Source organism: Miscanthus floridulus, chromosome 10 (assembly GCF_019320115.1).
Source record: "Miscanthus floridulus cultivar M001 chromosome 10, ASM1932011v1, whole genome shotgun sequence".
NCBI lineage: Eukaryota > Viridiplantae > Streptophyta > Magnoliopsida > Poales > Poaceae > Miscanthus > Miscanthus floridulus.
The window spans coordinates 132,327,514-132,343,620 of record NC_089589.1 but is presented as its reverse complement, the minus strand read 5'-3'; the positions used below and the strand labels follow the sequence as shown (position 1 = coordinate 132,343,620).

Sequence of the window (16,107 nt, the reverse complement as noted above, 5' to 3'; positions counted from 1 at the left end):
GTAAGGGAGTTAGTGAACATTTTATTTACCTTTGCATACCTGAGTGTTTTTACCGGCATCATATGTGGATGATGCTTGAAACTGCTACAACGGTATACATGGTCCATCTTAGGCCATCACCAAGGATAGGCCGTACACAACTAGTGTGTATGGACCATGGGCCATAGTGATGGCAGCAAAGGACTAGAGGAGGAGAATACTCCTTCCCTCTCTTTGTTTTTCATATATATATTTTTCTTTTTTATCATATTATTTTATTTTCTCTCTATTTTTTCTCAGCTTCCTTCTTTTTTTATACCATCTATTTTTAGCTCTCTTTTTTTAGCAAGGCAGAGCTAGCATCATTTTTTTAACCAAGATGATCTTTGGTGTGAATGGAACATGTGGCGAGGTTCGCACCATCCTCCCCCACACTTGGACTTTTGTGTAAAAGTCAAGTGTGCAATGTTGGGGGTCTTCCTTCGAATGTGTTCCATCACCAAAGATCATCAGAGTGTATAGTTGATGCAGCTCCTATGTTCTCGAGCACCGTATGTCCCTTGTTCTTCTTGTTCTTTAACCTGAAATGGTTAGCAACCAAGAATACCCAAAGGTTCATACTAACTTGACAACATGTTCTTGCTTTTATTAAAAAAGAAAGTTGGGGTTTTTTAAATATATTATTATTATTTAATTATTTTTTTATGATAATCCAGGGTATCTCCCGGTAGTGCTTGATTTATGGTCTTAAGCTTGACCGTGGGAACTTCGTACTGCAGCTATCAATGATGGTGTAGTTCCTAGCTTCACCACTAAGTATTTAGCATTATCGTTTAAGCTGCAAGGTTAGTACCACAGTGCAAATATGGGATTTGCAATATTTATGATAAATGAATGCATCCACAACCATTCTCCTAAAAAGCTTGAAAAGGAGGACTAGAAGGAGGTTGGGATCCTCGTAGGAGCACGTGGTTTTCAGCAAAACGAACTCTAGAGATTCCAAAAGTGAGCATGAAACATGAGGAGTCTCAAATGAGAAGCTTTCATGCTCAACAGCGGAGTCTTTCTTCTCGGTCTCCAGAGTTGGTGCTAAAGGATTGTCCATGGCATAGAAGTTTTCTTTTTCAAGAATGGTGTTTGGGTAGCCAGAGGGACATGGTTCAGGTTCGAGCGAGGGTGATGATGCACGTTCAATTTCATAAGCAGGCTTAGGTGAAATGAACGGAGATATAAACTTCACCTCCTCGAACGGGTTATGGTTGGGTTGCTGCTTCGTCTTTGGACTTTTGGGGCAAGGGATAGGATTGGCGGAAGCAGTTGTTCCCAACTTTTCATCAAGGCCCCAATTGGAAGGTTTTTCTTGAATAAGATTTTCGAGAGGGTGTCCTATGAGAATATCAAACTCAAGGATGACATAGATATGGAAGTCCAAGCAAACCTCGGTTTCATTAATTTTTATTGGCACGGCTCTAGCAATCCCACAACATTCGGAAAATAGTCCCAAAGGACTTTAGAAGAGTTTATTGGTCGGGACTAGCGACATGTTACCCAAAAGGTTTTTCGCTAGGAATTCTGACATGATACTACTCCCGACTGTTGGATTGTGTAGGGCTTCTATGTGTGTTCCCCTTAATGAACATGAAATGGTCATGAAAGGTAAAGTAATCTGAATTGCTTTAGAAGAACATTTCGCTTCCATTAACCATTCCTTTGACGGTACTTTGAGGGAAACTTCCTCAGAAGGATGTGTAAGTTTTTCCTGCCAAAAGAGTTTTGAGGTATTGCCAAAATCCTTGAATTCGATAAGGAACTCCGAAGGATGAATTACTTGTTCCTTCGGTGTTTGTGATTCAGGTGGGGGCTCATAAGTCAAACCTAGGGATGGCATGAGTTTGGATTTGACTGACGAGGACTCCTCCACACTCAACATTACTTTTGCCTAGAGGGGTTTGGTTCTTACAATGAACGAAGTGTGTTTGGCTATGAAGTGCTCAAGGAATTCTACTTGTTCCATCATGGGTTTATGTGTAAATATACCTCCGACGGTCATGTCAAGGCACAAGTCAGCTTCTATGTCGATACCCAAACAAAAGAGTTGTAGCAATATGCTATCGAGTAAAGACAAGTCTAAGCTAGCATGTATTAGCGCTGAAAACCTAGCCCAGGCTGAACCTATAGACTCCTTCTCATACTGCTCGAAATCGAGGATCACCCTTGGTAGAGAGATGATACGGGACATGGGAAAAAATGCAATACAAAACTTGTCTTTAAGTTTATCCCAGTCCCCATTCGTACTTCCTACGGCAAATGTGTACCATTGTTTCACCTTCCTTGTGAGGGAGAAGGGAAACAATTTCCATCTTAGAGTTTCTTGTGTCATGCTTGAGATGCTCAGGCACGAACACATTTTCTCGAATTCATGCAGGTGATGGCATGGGTTTTTATTTTCTAGCCCAAAGAAGGGTTGTGCCCGAACCTTGGCTATCAAGCTAGGGTGGAATTCATAGCCAGATGGAAACTTTGGTTTTGAGGGAACTCCCCCTTTGAAGTAGAAGGGTATGAAGTTGAAGTTGGCTTCATGGTGAAAAAGGTAAAAAGAAAATATTTTTGTTTTTAGAAAGGATACAGATACGAGGACAAACTAGGTTCGAAGAAAATAGCAACCGTTCCCCGGCAACGGCGCCAGAAAGCTTGTTGGTATTTCTTAATGTTTACAGAAAGAATCCGAAAGCGTACGTAATTACCATTGTAGCTTTTACCCAGAAGTATTATGGGTATCGTATTTCCACAATTCTTCTAGCTAATTCGTCCAAGGACAACACAAGGATAGCTTATGAGAGTAGAGAAGGATTCCTAAGGCTTAGGATCTAAGGATAGATAAACTCTACTTCTACTTGCTCACTTCGGGCACCAAAGCGCACCTGGTCTGCCAGGCAATACCGGCATACGGCTCTATGCTGTCTTCGAATGTGGGGGATTACAAGGGACGGACAGGGCTATCACCACCTACCGCCTACCCCTCAACCATGGGATACGAGGCAAACGAAGGTAGCCTCTAGCCTAGACACCACGTCTACGCTATCGACTACTACTCTAGAGCGTTAACAAGGGCTATCCGTCTTTATCAGGGCCCTTCTACTAGAGCATCCACCACGTGGACGGACGATAATTCCGTAAACAAGTAAAAGTATAGCATAACTAATCAAAAGACTTTTATAACCAAAGGAACCACGAACACTTACTAAGATACCAGTTGAGGTACAAAGCCGATGTTCGCCGAGGTACAAGTGGGGGAAGGTTACCGATAAGCCCATCATTTCTTCCCCGAACTCTCCCTCTCATCTCTCCCTACCAAGTTGCTAGAGCTAGTTAGGGCCTAAACCCATTGGAGTGGTGTTGCTCTTCTACTCTTTGGTGCTCTTCCTCTTGTGTGTTATCATATGAGGAGGGGAGATGCCTCCTTTTTATAGGTGGAGAGGAGGGGGTCATTTGGAAAAGGCCTCATCCCCTCATGGAAAGTGCAAACCGACCTCAAGATACGTTGAACCTGGTGGGGCACCTATGTAACCATCATTGCAACGTCGGTGGGAAGCTACCTGCCAAAAATGGGGCCGAAAGGGGCCGGTTGGGGTGCGGCCGCACCGCCATTGAGCCCAAACGCGCCCATTTTTGGTGAGCGAGCTCCTTTGGGCTTCTTGAGTTGGTCCATGTTGGTGTTCTGCAGAGATAAGGTGATTTGACTTGGGTTTTTGCCTTATTCTCCTCATTTTCGGGCCCTGATTTGCCTAGCGACTGGGCCTCTTTTCTTTGGGCTTGAGTAGAATGATATTTATCCTTTATTCTTTGCCCTTTTATTGTGTATTTCCACAAATGCCCTCCTGCAAATGGTAAATCACCACGTGGAATTTGTTAGTTATAAGTCCTATCACTAAGTTTGGTGACCATTTGTGCAGATTTTATGTGAGAATTGGTGGTTAGAAATAGGAGTTAAGGACCACCACCAACAACTAGACCAAACTCGGCCCATGGAGTGTTCACGATGTGAAGATTAAATGAAGATGTCGCAGTTACATGAGCTTGAGTGTTCTTTGCACGTTGGGAGAGTGACCAGTTGCATAAAATTAAGGTGGATGGCCATGTCTGTCTTTATGTAATGTATGAGACATCCTTTTGTCTCTTGGGCATAATATTCCTTTTGAATTTTGGGTTTCCTATTTCCATGACTTTGTGAAGATGTTAATATGCAACGTAATTCTTTTTGTTGTTAGGCTTTTGTTGTTTTAGGACTGCAATATATTTCTATTTATAAAGAAGGGCATGGGTACAATACTTCCATATCAGAATTTGATCGATTTATTAGGTATGTATTCAAGTTAATCATGATTAGTTTGTTGGTAGCGCACCGACAATTTGATTACCTTGGCATCACTAAGAAACAACGATACAAACAAATGGGCAAAATAGCATACCAACAATTTAATGAAGTTCATTCATTATTGTAAAAAATTGGGTTCCACCTGACAATAAATTCCATCAGGAATAGTATGCAACTGGTCAAAAAGAGACATTACAATTCTATTTTCCATCAGGCATACTATTTTCCACTTGACAATACTATTCCTTTATAGGCGTATGTGTGTTATTATTATTATAATAGTAGTTGTAGTAATAATAATAAAAATAAAAAATAAGTTAGTATCTAAAATTTTGACCATTTCCTAGCCAGATGAGATGTAACTTCCCTCTTAGCAGTTTCATGCTGCAGATAATAAAGTTGCTAGTTATATAAAAAAAACCAAATTTGGTCAATCCATCAGGTACGAGAAACAAGATGGAAGGCCCAAAAGTACTTGGGCTGATTTTTATGTTCCTTCTTTGTTGATCTCTGTTGATGGGCCAATATTATAGTAGGCTGTAGCATATATACTTTGCAGCCCAGTTTATCAGCAAAGCCACAGTTACGGTTCAATCCACCTAAACAAAAGCAACCCAGTGCATTTCGCACCTCTCACCTCCTTCACATTTGTACTGGTGGCCGTCAGTCATCACGAGCTTATTAGCTAGTACCCTGGTTGCTGTTTCATTATGGTATGGATGTTGGAACCAACTCCAACATACCAATAATATTCTTGAGAACACGAGTAGCTATCTCTTGTATAACTGAACGTGAACCATCAACGTCCCACTGGTTTTGCAAGATGCGAAATATTTATGCGCCTCATATATGCATCCTTAACACATTTGTTGGATCCTATTTCTCTGGGACTGCTTCTGGCCTTGCACGTCCCTGGGTCTGTCGTGCTTCCCGGGCGCATGAACACTGATCCCTTTATCTCCTCGTGTAGTAGCTTAATCAGTTGATGTAACTTATAGCTCTTCTTAATTTGCTTCAAACCACCCCTGTGCTGTATTCTCCTTTGGCACTGTGCCCGTGATGCTGTACTGCCCTGTTTTGGGATTTGAATTTTGTTGAACAAGATGATACTCCGCGCGTTGCTACGGAGGTTTCGAGTAAATAAAGTAGAACCAACGCCGTGCATATATGCAGAGTCAAGTTACCATACATTTGTATAGGAAACCAAGTAACCTAGAATGGGTTAAGCACACCACATACAACAAATATGAGGGATGATAATAAATAAATAGTTGCTAGCATGTTAACATTTTCTATAGAATCCTCGCTGTTTGGGATGATAACAGGGGCCTGTTTGGCAGGGTTCCTCCCCAGCTTTGACTCCGGATGCTTCGGAGGAGGCCTACCAAACGTTTTGTAGGATGACCCATTTTCAATGAAAACAGAGGTCCTGAGCTATTTTGGAGGAGCCACAATCCAAAACAGCTCCGGCTCCTCCGGAGAAGCTCTGCCAAACACCCCCTAGGTTTATGCATTGACCAAATATCTTGCTCGGAGCCCCGTCCCTCTCTTTATCCGATGTCTTGAAGCAATCTCTCTCCGTCGTCACCCACCTGCTGCTCCTCCACTAGCGAGATAGAGAGATGCTTGGGCGCTACTCCCGTTCGCCATGCCTCGTGCTTGGGGCTATGCCGCTAATGCTACTCGCTGCGGTGGCGCTGTGCTAGTGCTAGCTGCTCGTTGCGGCGCTGCCGAGATGCTTGGGCACTACTCCAATCTTGCCACACCTCGTGTTCGGGGCCGCGGCACTGGTGATGCTTGCGGTGGCAGTGCTGCCATCCCCTGCAGCTGCGCTCGGGGCCGCTATTTTGGTGTTGCTCGCAGCAGCGGCGCTGCCAGCTCAGTTTTGAGGTCTAATGCTCTAATGTGAGGTGGGCTAAAGTTTAAAGCTAAGTTTAGACGACCTGTTTGGAGCTTTAGCTCTAAAGTTTAGAGGAGGGGATCGAAACAGGCCATTAGTGGTGAGCCCTTACAACATAAAGGGAAAGTGGAGCGGTTTGCATGTGCACTGCATGCAACTAAGAAGAAGAAACGATGAGAATACGCATGCGCATGCGACGACAAAATGACAAATAAAGAGATGGCAGACATGACTCCAAAGGCAAAGACTTATGGCAAAGGGCTTCACATAGAGAGAAAGCATTGATTATAATGAAACTTTCTCGCCTATCTCTAGTAAAGACTCATTCAGAATAATCAAGGTGCTTGTGGCGCATTATGATTTGGAGTTGCATCAGATGGATGTCGAAAAAATATTTCTAAATGGAGATTTACATGAAAATGTTTACATGGCTCAGCTAGAAGAAGGTTTTGCTATGGAAGGAAAAGAACATCTAGGTTGTCAGCTTAAGAAATCCATTTAAGGATTGAAACAAGCATCAAGGCAATGGTACCTCAAGTTTTGATGAAATAATCAGAAAGTTTGGTTTCAAGGAAAACAAGGTAGACAATTGCTTATATGTCAAGTTCAGGGGAGTAAATTCATCTTTTTGTTCCTCTATGTTGATGACATTCTGTTATCCAGTAGCTAGTGATGCGATGCTAGAAACCATGAGATTTCTTGCCTTTAAATTTGACATGAAAGATATCCGAGAAGCTGTCTATGTGTTAGGCATTGAGATACACCGAGATATAACAAAATGTGCATTGGGTTTATGTCGGGGGCAAGTAACCAGGGTACCCCAAGACACTGTGAGAAAATCCCTCGGGACGGTCTAGCTGGCCAGGGCCCAGCAAAACCACAGCCTGCTCGACCTCTCGCCCCCTCAAGCTGTACGAGGCCTGCCTCGACTTCTCCCGCCTCTCGACCATGCACCACGCGGTGCCCTCGACCACCTCTGGCCTTAGCCACTAGGGAAGGATGGGAAGTGGGTGGACGCATTAAATGCACCTGCTCAGACGGAAGGATGCGCATGCACTCTGCCGGGTATGAGAAGGACGACCATCCCTCTGACCGCCAGGCCCTGGGGTAGAGCATCATCTTATTGGGCAGCACTCTGCTGGCAGACAAGACAACACCACGACTCGGTCGCGTCACCCCGCATGGCTCAGCACTGTCCAAATCTCGTCCAACTCGACAAACGGGCGTACGATCGTACCCGCTACGGAACGGGGTGCATGACTGGGTATGTAGCCAGTTCTCCATGAACCGGCCGAATCCAATACCCCCGACCCGACCACGAGAGGTCGTGGCAATGGGGCCGCGACCAAGGGAGCAGGTAGCCCACGATGGACAACCGCTCCCTGTTACAGCCACACCACGACTTCTTCCCGAAGAAACAGGCACTAGGACAAAGGCCACGACGTCAACGACGAGCCCATGCCATATAGGAGGGTTGGTGAACAACCACCATTCCTATAGTGTCGCCACGACCGGCACAGTGCCGCCATGGCACGCCATGCCTTCTTGGCGTGGGGAACAAGATCCCAACGACCATACCCGGACGTGCGTACAGAAGCAAAGGACAAGACAAGATGGATTGCTGACCAAGTTCACTAGCTTCACCCTCCCATCGGTCTCTCGACCACTCGGGTCGGGAGAACCCCTTACTTCTACTTGTATACCGGCCCCCGCGGCTATATAAGGGAGCTGGGCCTTCTTTCTAGGGATCGATTTCTCCTACCTCTAGCTTTCTATCCGTAGAACCCTAGCTTGCATATCCCCTGCTGTAAGCCGTTTGGAGCACTTGAACTTGGAACACGAACTCGCGGTCTCTGGCACTAGACATAGGGCTTCGTCCCGAACCAGTATAAATTCTTTGTGTCTCGAGTGCTAGACATCGACTCCCTTGAGCAGCGCGGCGCTAAATTCACTCGTCGGTTCTCAAAATACCGACAGTTTGTCTCAAAAGACATACATCAAGAAGGTACTCAAGAAGTACAAAAAGCACAAATGCTCAGCCTCACCTGCTCCTATAGTGAAGTACAATAAATTTGGACAATTTCAGTGTCCAAATAATGAGTATGAAGCTTCATAGATGAGGGCAGTACCACATACTTTGGTTGTTGGAAACATCATGTACGCTCAAGTATGTACTCATCTTGACCTGGCATTTGTTACTAGGATGCTTGGAAGATATCAGCCAAATCCAACATTGGAAAGCCGTTAAGAAAGTCTTGCATTATTTGCAAGGCACTAAGAGCTACATGCTCACACACGGAAGGGTCTGATAACCTCGAAAATGCTGATTTTGCAGTGTGTGTAGATACTAAAAAATCTACATCAAGATATGTCCTTAGCCTAACTGGAGGAGCTATTTCATGGAAAAGCTCTAAGCAAAGTGTTACTGCATCGTCAACAATGTAGACCGAATTTGTGGCATGTTATAAGGCTACCAGGTAGGCAATATAGCTAAAGAATTTTATCCCAGGATTGATAGTGATCGACAACATATCTAAACCGCTCACGTTGTATTGCGATAATCAACCAGCAATAATCTATTCGAGTAACAACAAGTCAAGTGGTGCTAACAAACATATCGACATCAAATACTATGTGGTGAAATGTAACGATGTACTATAGTCATCAGAGGGTTCAATGGTACTTAATTGACTATTGTAGTCTTATGTAGTGGTGTATTATTTTGTTGAGAAATAAATTTATGACAATAACACTACATCAAAAAGGATTTTTAGGGGCGGTTGTAGACCATTTGTAGAGGCGGTTTGCCCAGCCGCCACTACGCAAGGGTCTCTACAAATCATGTATTTGTAGGGGCGGTTCCCAGACCGCCCCTACAAATCGATTTGTAGGGGCGGCTGGTGTTACCAGCCGCCCCTAGAAATCGACTTGTAGGGGCGGTTGGTACTGTAGCCGCCCCTACAAATCGATTTATAGGGGCGGTCTGGGAACACCAGCCGCCCCTACAAATCGATTTGTAGGGGCGGCTAAAGTACCAACCGCCCCTACAAATCATTTTCCCGCAAAAAAAAATTAAATTTACAAATTCAAACTCGACCAGAACATATATTTTTCATACACAACTCCATCATGACTTATCTTCGTCTGTGATTAACACTAAGTCACGACAAGGGAGAAGCAAGAATGTTTGTAGTAGCAGAAATTAACACTAAGCTTAAGCTAGTTCTCTGTTTATATGCATAAGGATACAGAAGTAGGACACAAATAAATAAACATGGAAACTTAACATAATTTTATGTCAATCCACAAATAAACATGGCGAAAACAAGTAAAATATGAAGCCTATCGGCATACGTGGCAGCTGGGAGAAGAAGGTTGATCAAAAGCTGTTTGATATCTTTGTTCATGTCAGGAGTAGCATCAACTGTTATTTTAGAAATGCTTAAGCATACCTGCCAAGAAAGAGGACACATGAATCTGATATTTAATAGGAACATCAAATGCCACAGAATTGATTTGGAGATATAAGGTTTTAGAATCCACTGGAGGTGCAAGATTACTTACAGAGGTTACATGTGAAAGTACAGTGTAATTAGACTCATCATTATAAGCATTCAGCAGTCGCTACAATGACGTCAGTGTTTGCTTGCAAGCAACAGAGAGCGCATATGAATCTTCCACGATACCTGCAAGAAGAATGTGACATCTTGTCAAAAACCTTGAAAAAGTATACAATAGCGCTAAATTTTTCTTATCTTTACCAATCTTATCCATTAATGAGAGCTTCTTTGCTTTGATTGCATTTACAAGTCCAGCTGCAAGTTCATCATCATACTTCACTCTAAAATCCAGTTTGATCAATATTCAATTTGACCCAAATGTTTTGATTCTTCTCCCCATCTGCACTTTGAGAGGCAGCAAATTCTTCAATATTTATCTTATCCGTTTTATCTTTCAATAAGAACTTTTTCTGTGCATCATATGAGCCACAGCATGATGTTACAGGAACAATCCACATGCCAGGACCAGAGGATCCATCAGACAGAAACTGTGCCTGTAAGGGGACAAATGACTTAGCAACAACCTTTCAGCATAACATAAGCACTGAGATGGACAAGCAGGTGCATTTTGCTGGTTCATGTTGTAAACTGTAAAGATTGGCTTTCTTCTGAGAAATGACATCACAAACAATATGGCAAGGTAACAAAACTGTTTCAACTTTCAAGGTCAAACAACTGACAATCTGGATGTAAAAATCTTAATGGCTTCACTTTGTGCTATACATACAGACAGATGATGTATGAAAACTAAGGCAAAGGAAAGAAACACTAATATTATCATGATAATATTAATATTATTTTGAAGTCAATATGAAAAACAGGTTCCATGTTATCTGACACTCGAGATAGGATATGAACCAATCAAAGGTGTGCAGGAAACATTAGACAATTACACTACACACATGGCATGCTAAATAAAGGGAGCGTTCATAATTCTTGCCAAAAGAGTTTGATCCTAAAATGGCAGCATTGCTTCTAAAGGCAAGTCTATATCTCCTACACAACTGGACTCATCGTGTCATGTATTTAATAATATAATTAGTATGAAGAAAGTTAACATGTGTCTTCTAGGAGATCACAAAACTTTGAGGTCAGATTGCTTGAGAAAAAAATACAGACACAATGAATGGGACGAATAATAGCAAATAATTCCATTGGCATTAATTTGGAACGGAGGGTGTAGTCGAGAATTGAAAAAACACAATCAACTTTGACTTTAAGATGATATATTGCACTTTGTGTTTTTAACATAAGATGATTAAATTTTCAAAACATTATGTCAAACATGACCTTGGCCTAAACTAGATGCAAAATTATGCATGCAGTTCAGCATAGCAAACATTAAGAATATGAAGATACAGAGTGAGAATTGGTAAGGAATAAGAAAGTGTCTAACTTACACATTTTTGCTGGTTGACCAATCTTTGACATATCCCAGACCTGTTGGAAACCAAAGACATTTTACCAACTAAAAATACAAATAGCATGAAAAAGAAGATACGGCATTTGACCTGAATGGACTGACCTTCACTGACGAATCAGAAAACCCACCAACAACCAGCGATCCGTCGTGTGATATTGACGAGCAGTTTAATCTGTGTTCCACATGATGATACTCAAACCACAGTATTAACAATGAGGTCATAAGTATTTAATAAAAGAGTTCCTTGCCTTGTTATCTTCTGCATCAGCATCCTTGCTTTCAGCTTCTATTTTATCAGATTCTGCTAGTGCCTTCTCCATTCGCTCTTCAACAGAATCTTCAAGCAACTGCAAAACATGATTTTAGTTGAAGTGCACGAGAGCATATTGAACAGAATATATTAACTTGGCTGGCAATACATCAAATACAAAGTATTTAATCTGCAATGTTGGCTATTTAACACAACTTAAGTGGAAAACAGACCAACAGATGCATAACATACCCCCAATGTACTTCCTTCTGATTTATCTGTTTTGCAAGTCCTTACTTGTCCCAATCAGAGCAACAACGTCAGCATCATCAGAGATTAATGAGGGCTGCCCAGGAGATACTGCTAATGTAGCGTACATAGAAGTGGTAGAGAAGATTGTCAGAAGTGAAAATGCAGAAGTATAATACAAAATTACAAATAGGAGTACATTTCAACAGATCATGGAATTGTACCTTCAAAAGTTATGTGCTCATTGATTACTCCAAGCACCACAAGAGCTTGTGTTTTCTGGAGATACTGGAGAAGCAATTCATACGAATACTGCAATTGAAAATAAGGTAAAAAAAATTAGTTGGGGGCACACCAAAGCTTCCAAGAAATCAAATCACAATAGCTGTCAAGGAATGCAGTAGAAAGATAAAGAATAATGGTGTGCTGACACAAAAACGTGAAAACTTCAGCAGAGAACACAGAGCTTGTTCTTGCCTATAAAATCCATAACACAGAGCTGCTATAACTCCCAAAATATAACAATATGAGACCTGTTATGGCAAGTGAGGAGGACGAGGTTCCAGCCCCCCATCCTGAGGAGGACGAGGTGCGCCCCGTCCGCAGCTCGCCGAAGAGACGGACGGCACCGGGCGGAGGCAGCCCCAATGGCGAGCAGCCGGAATCTATCTACCTATCCCTACAAGAACAACAGTACCTCGCGACGCGAGGCTACGAATCCATCGCGACGCGAGATTGGGGACCTCCGGGGCTGCGTGCGGGAGCCGGGAGGGGGAGTATATCGATGCAGCCGAGAGCAGAAAAGGCAAGAAGGGTGAGGTACCTCCAGATCTGGCCGCCAAGCCGATCCGCCCCGTGCGCCGCCGTCCCGCCCGCGCCGTTCGCCGGCCGGTGCGCCGCGCCATCGCGAGAGAGAGGGGAAGGTGAAAGCAGAGACGGACGAGGGGACCAGCACGCCGCCACGTCGGGAGAGAGGGAGAAGAAGGGACGACGGGGGCGGAGGCGGCAGGAGCGGGACTGGTGGGGGCGGGGGTCGTGGGAGGCTCGGCCGGCGCGCCTCGTGAGAGACCGAGAGAGAGGGAGCGGACAGGAGAGTTTTTTTTTTCCGATGAGTCGGGGGAGAGGCGGGAGATATTACAACTGATTTGTTGGGGGTGGCCGGTGATTGAGCAGTCTCTACAAATCATAATATTAGGGGCGGCTGTTGAGTGAGCCGCCCCTACAAATTGATCCTATTTATAAGGGCGGCTCATATTATCAGTCGCCCCTACTGTGCTATTTGTAGGGGGCGGCTGATCTGGTGGCTCCTGAGCACGTTATTATAAGGGCGGCTCCATCACCAACCGCCCCTACAAAAAATTTATCCCGTTGCTATAAACCGTTTTTCACGTAGTGTAAGGCTTATGATCAGGAGGAGAATGTTGGATTGATTATAAGTAGCAAATGTAAAAACTCCTAATTTGTTGTGTGCTGAGTCAGTGTGTGAAAACAAAGTCCAACTGTACAATTCAAAAGTTATCCTAGGGCAAGGACAAACCTGAATCAGCCTCAACCTTTGACTGAAAGGAAGCCCCGGCCCCCACCCAGTGTGCTGTAGCAAGAATAAATTGAGAGGCACCCCAGGCCATCTTAGGCAAGTGAAAGCAACTAGCCATAGCAGCCACTGATCAGGCAGCTACTGCAACACTGGGAAGGATTTCCCACAGCTAGCCTCTACTGCGTTCTTGCCTGCGCCAAGCAGGCATGGGTCGTCACTTGAACTAATGACTAACTCATCCAACGAAGGTATGAACAACAGCACTGGTTCCATTCATATTCTTTTGTCCTAGTGGTAGAGCTTAATGATCCTGTAAATCTAACAGGTGACGCCTTCAGGTTGGTGCAAGTGCAACCCAACTTAAACATGTTGCAATTCGCTGCTTTACCTGAAATATGGTCCATGAGATGATCATCTGTATGTTTTCCTCATTCAGCATAGCAGCCCTTTTACAATTACCGTGCATATATATTGCGTTGCATTGTGCAGTGAAGAAGAATGTAAGTGAACTAAGCAGAAACTGAAATATTTATATACCAGCAGCATGCATGTAGATGATCAGAAACTATGGAGTAACAAAAAAGAATCCAATTCTCCTCCTTCTATGCCGGCTGCCTAGCAATAGCAAGAGGCCTATCTATGGGGACCTCGCTTACCCGACGAGGACAAAGAAGTTGCGATTGCCTGGTGTTCCATCTTGGCAAACGCAATGTAAATTTTATCTATGAACTTTCGATGAACTATTTGTAACCTCAAACATATGGCTACTTGTTTGAGAGCCACTCAATATAATCAAACAGGTGGGGGATCATCCCCCCCCCCCCCCCCTCCCCCCCACCCACCCCCGTCGACTTATATCAAAAAAAAAAGCAATAGCAAGAGGTGCTATTGTTGTTCTACTTGAAGAAGTTGCCAGTCTTCATGGCGTCCTCGTTGGCTGCACCAAGAGCAGCCTCGTTGAGGTACTTGTCAGCAAGCTGCACACGCTTGACATTCTCCTGCTCCGCCACCAGCATGTGGCCGTACTCCAAGAGCTTCTCGATCGTCATCTTGGGCTGCTCTAACGTGGGCGGCCCCTCCTTGGAGTTGACGAGCATCTTGGCGATGTTCTCGACGCCGGTCTCGGCCACCCACCGGCGCACCTCGTCGTCGTACACCCGGGCACGCAGGGCGCCGAAGAAGTCGATGGACTGGCCCGGGAAGGTGTCGACCAGATGGACGACGTGCTCCTCGTCGATGCCGTCGGTGCGGAAGATGCCCTTGCACACGCCGATGCGGTCCTCGCGGGTGGGAGCCCAGTAGAACTTCTCCATACGACCGTCGCGGATGAGCGGCGCGTACAGCGTGGAGAAGTCGTTGCCGGTGACGATGATGGGCACCCGGGCGTTGTCCACCTTGTTGTACATTCCCGGGAGCTGCACGTTGGTGGGGTTGTCGGCGATGTTCATCAGGGTGGCGTTCACCATCTGGTTGTTCACCGTGTACTGGGTGGTGCCGCCCATGCGACCCGCGCCGGCGTCGAGATCGTTGATGAAGAGGCAGGACATCTTGCCCTTGGAGATGAGGTCGGCGGCCTCACGGTACCGCTGCCTGATGAGCTTGGCGGGCTCTCCAGCGTTGCCGCTCTCCAGCTCTCCGGCGCTCATCATGATGGGGCTGCATATGCATCCAGATAAATATATTGATAGGTATGTAGGAGTATGTATTATCGAATCGAAACGAAAGACGAACGAATCAGCACAGCACAGCACGTACATGATGCCCATCTTGGCGAAGACAAGCTCGCACTGGAAGGATTTCCCCTGACCTTTGCCTCCCCAGATACCCAGGATCAGGGGAACCTGCAGATGGATATATATTAGGGATATATATATACAGTAGTGGGTTATATATATAATTATTTATTTAGTACTTTAATAACTAATTAAATCATCTATATATCATGTGAGAAATTAAATTACTGTATCATCTATGAAATGAAATGAAAATATAGTACGTGTACTAATCTATACTTATATAAGGGCCGTCCGGATCGTACCTTGATGTTCGGCAGCTTCATGAAGTTCTTGGAGAGGTGGACGATGAGCTTGTCCATGAAGCCCCTGGCTATGTAGAAGCCATCCATGGTGTTGTCGAAGCTGTAAGTCTTTTGGCCCTGGCTGATGTAGTCGTAGGAGCTGAGCACGGCGACGTGGGTGCCGTCCCCCATAGGCGCCTGGAAGAGGGAGTCGATCATGCCCTTGCCCCTGGTGATGTCCTGCTGGTCGTCCGAGATGTCGAAGGCCAGCCCCTTCCATCTGTCCCCGTCCGTCTGCTTCGTCTCGTCCACCTCCTTGGCCGCCATCACCTTGAACCTGTTGGCGGCGCTGCTGGAGCTCTTGCCATGGTAGTTCACGGCCGCCGCAGACACCTGCTGCTTGTTGAGTTTCTTCCCGAGGAAGCTGCTCCTGCTCGGGGTGGAGGCCTGCATATAAATATATGCGTGCAGTATATATATATACGTCAAGGCAGAGAGGCAGCCAGGCAGGAGATGATCATGACATGAAGAAGAAGATGTTGAACTAGCTAGATGTATGGAAACGACAAAGCAAGCTACAGGACACCCACCGGAGCTCCGACGGTGGAGGAGAAGGCGGCCGCCATTTCTGGTTTTTGGACCTTGCTAGCAAGGAAGTAGGAACACACACGGGAAAGCACACCCACCTGATGCCCGCCGCCGCCGCTGCTCAAAGTACTACTGAGGTCGAGCCACGCACGGCATTAAATAAAGAGCGAGCACGTATGGTGGTGGTGGACTGGTGGCCTGGCCGCCGTTGTGGTGGCTGCCTATGGCC

General features: G+C 45.0%; 1 protein-coding gene across 1 annotated transcript; it reads right to left on the bottom strand.

Moving 5' to 3' along the window:
• Positions 1-13,783: 13,783 nt before the first annotated feature.
• LOC136487277 (ribulose bisphosphate carboxylase/oxygenase activase, chloroplastic-like) lies at positions 13,784-16,107 on the bottom strand. Its single transcript, XM_066484419.1, has 4 exons — positions 15,881-16,107; positions 15,312-15,737; positions 15,029-15,114; positions 13,784-14,929 (listed from the first exon to the last, which is right to left on the bottom strand). Exons 1-4 carry the CDS (start codon positions 15,914-15,916, stop codon positions 14,170-14,172), a joined length of 1,308 nt encoding a protein of 435 aa, XP_066340516.1. The 5' UTR covers positions 15,917-16,107; the 3' UTR covers positions 13,784-14,169.

Excerpts from the sequence above, each read along its gene's own strand:
- LOC136487277 (XM_066484419.1), bottom strand. The coding sequence starts at position 15,916 with ATGGCGGCCGCCTTCTCCTCCACCGTCGGAGCTCCG. Across the intron at positions 15,738-15,880 it reads CCTCCACCGTCGGAGCTCCG|GCCTCCACCCCGAGCAGGAG; the intron begins GTGGGTGTCCTG and ends ATTTATATGCAG. Across the intron at positions 14,930-15,028 it reads TTCGCCAAGATGGGCATCAT|CCCCATCATGATGAGCGCCG; the intron begins GTACGTGCTGTG and ends ATGCATATGCAG.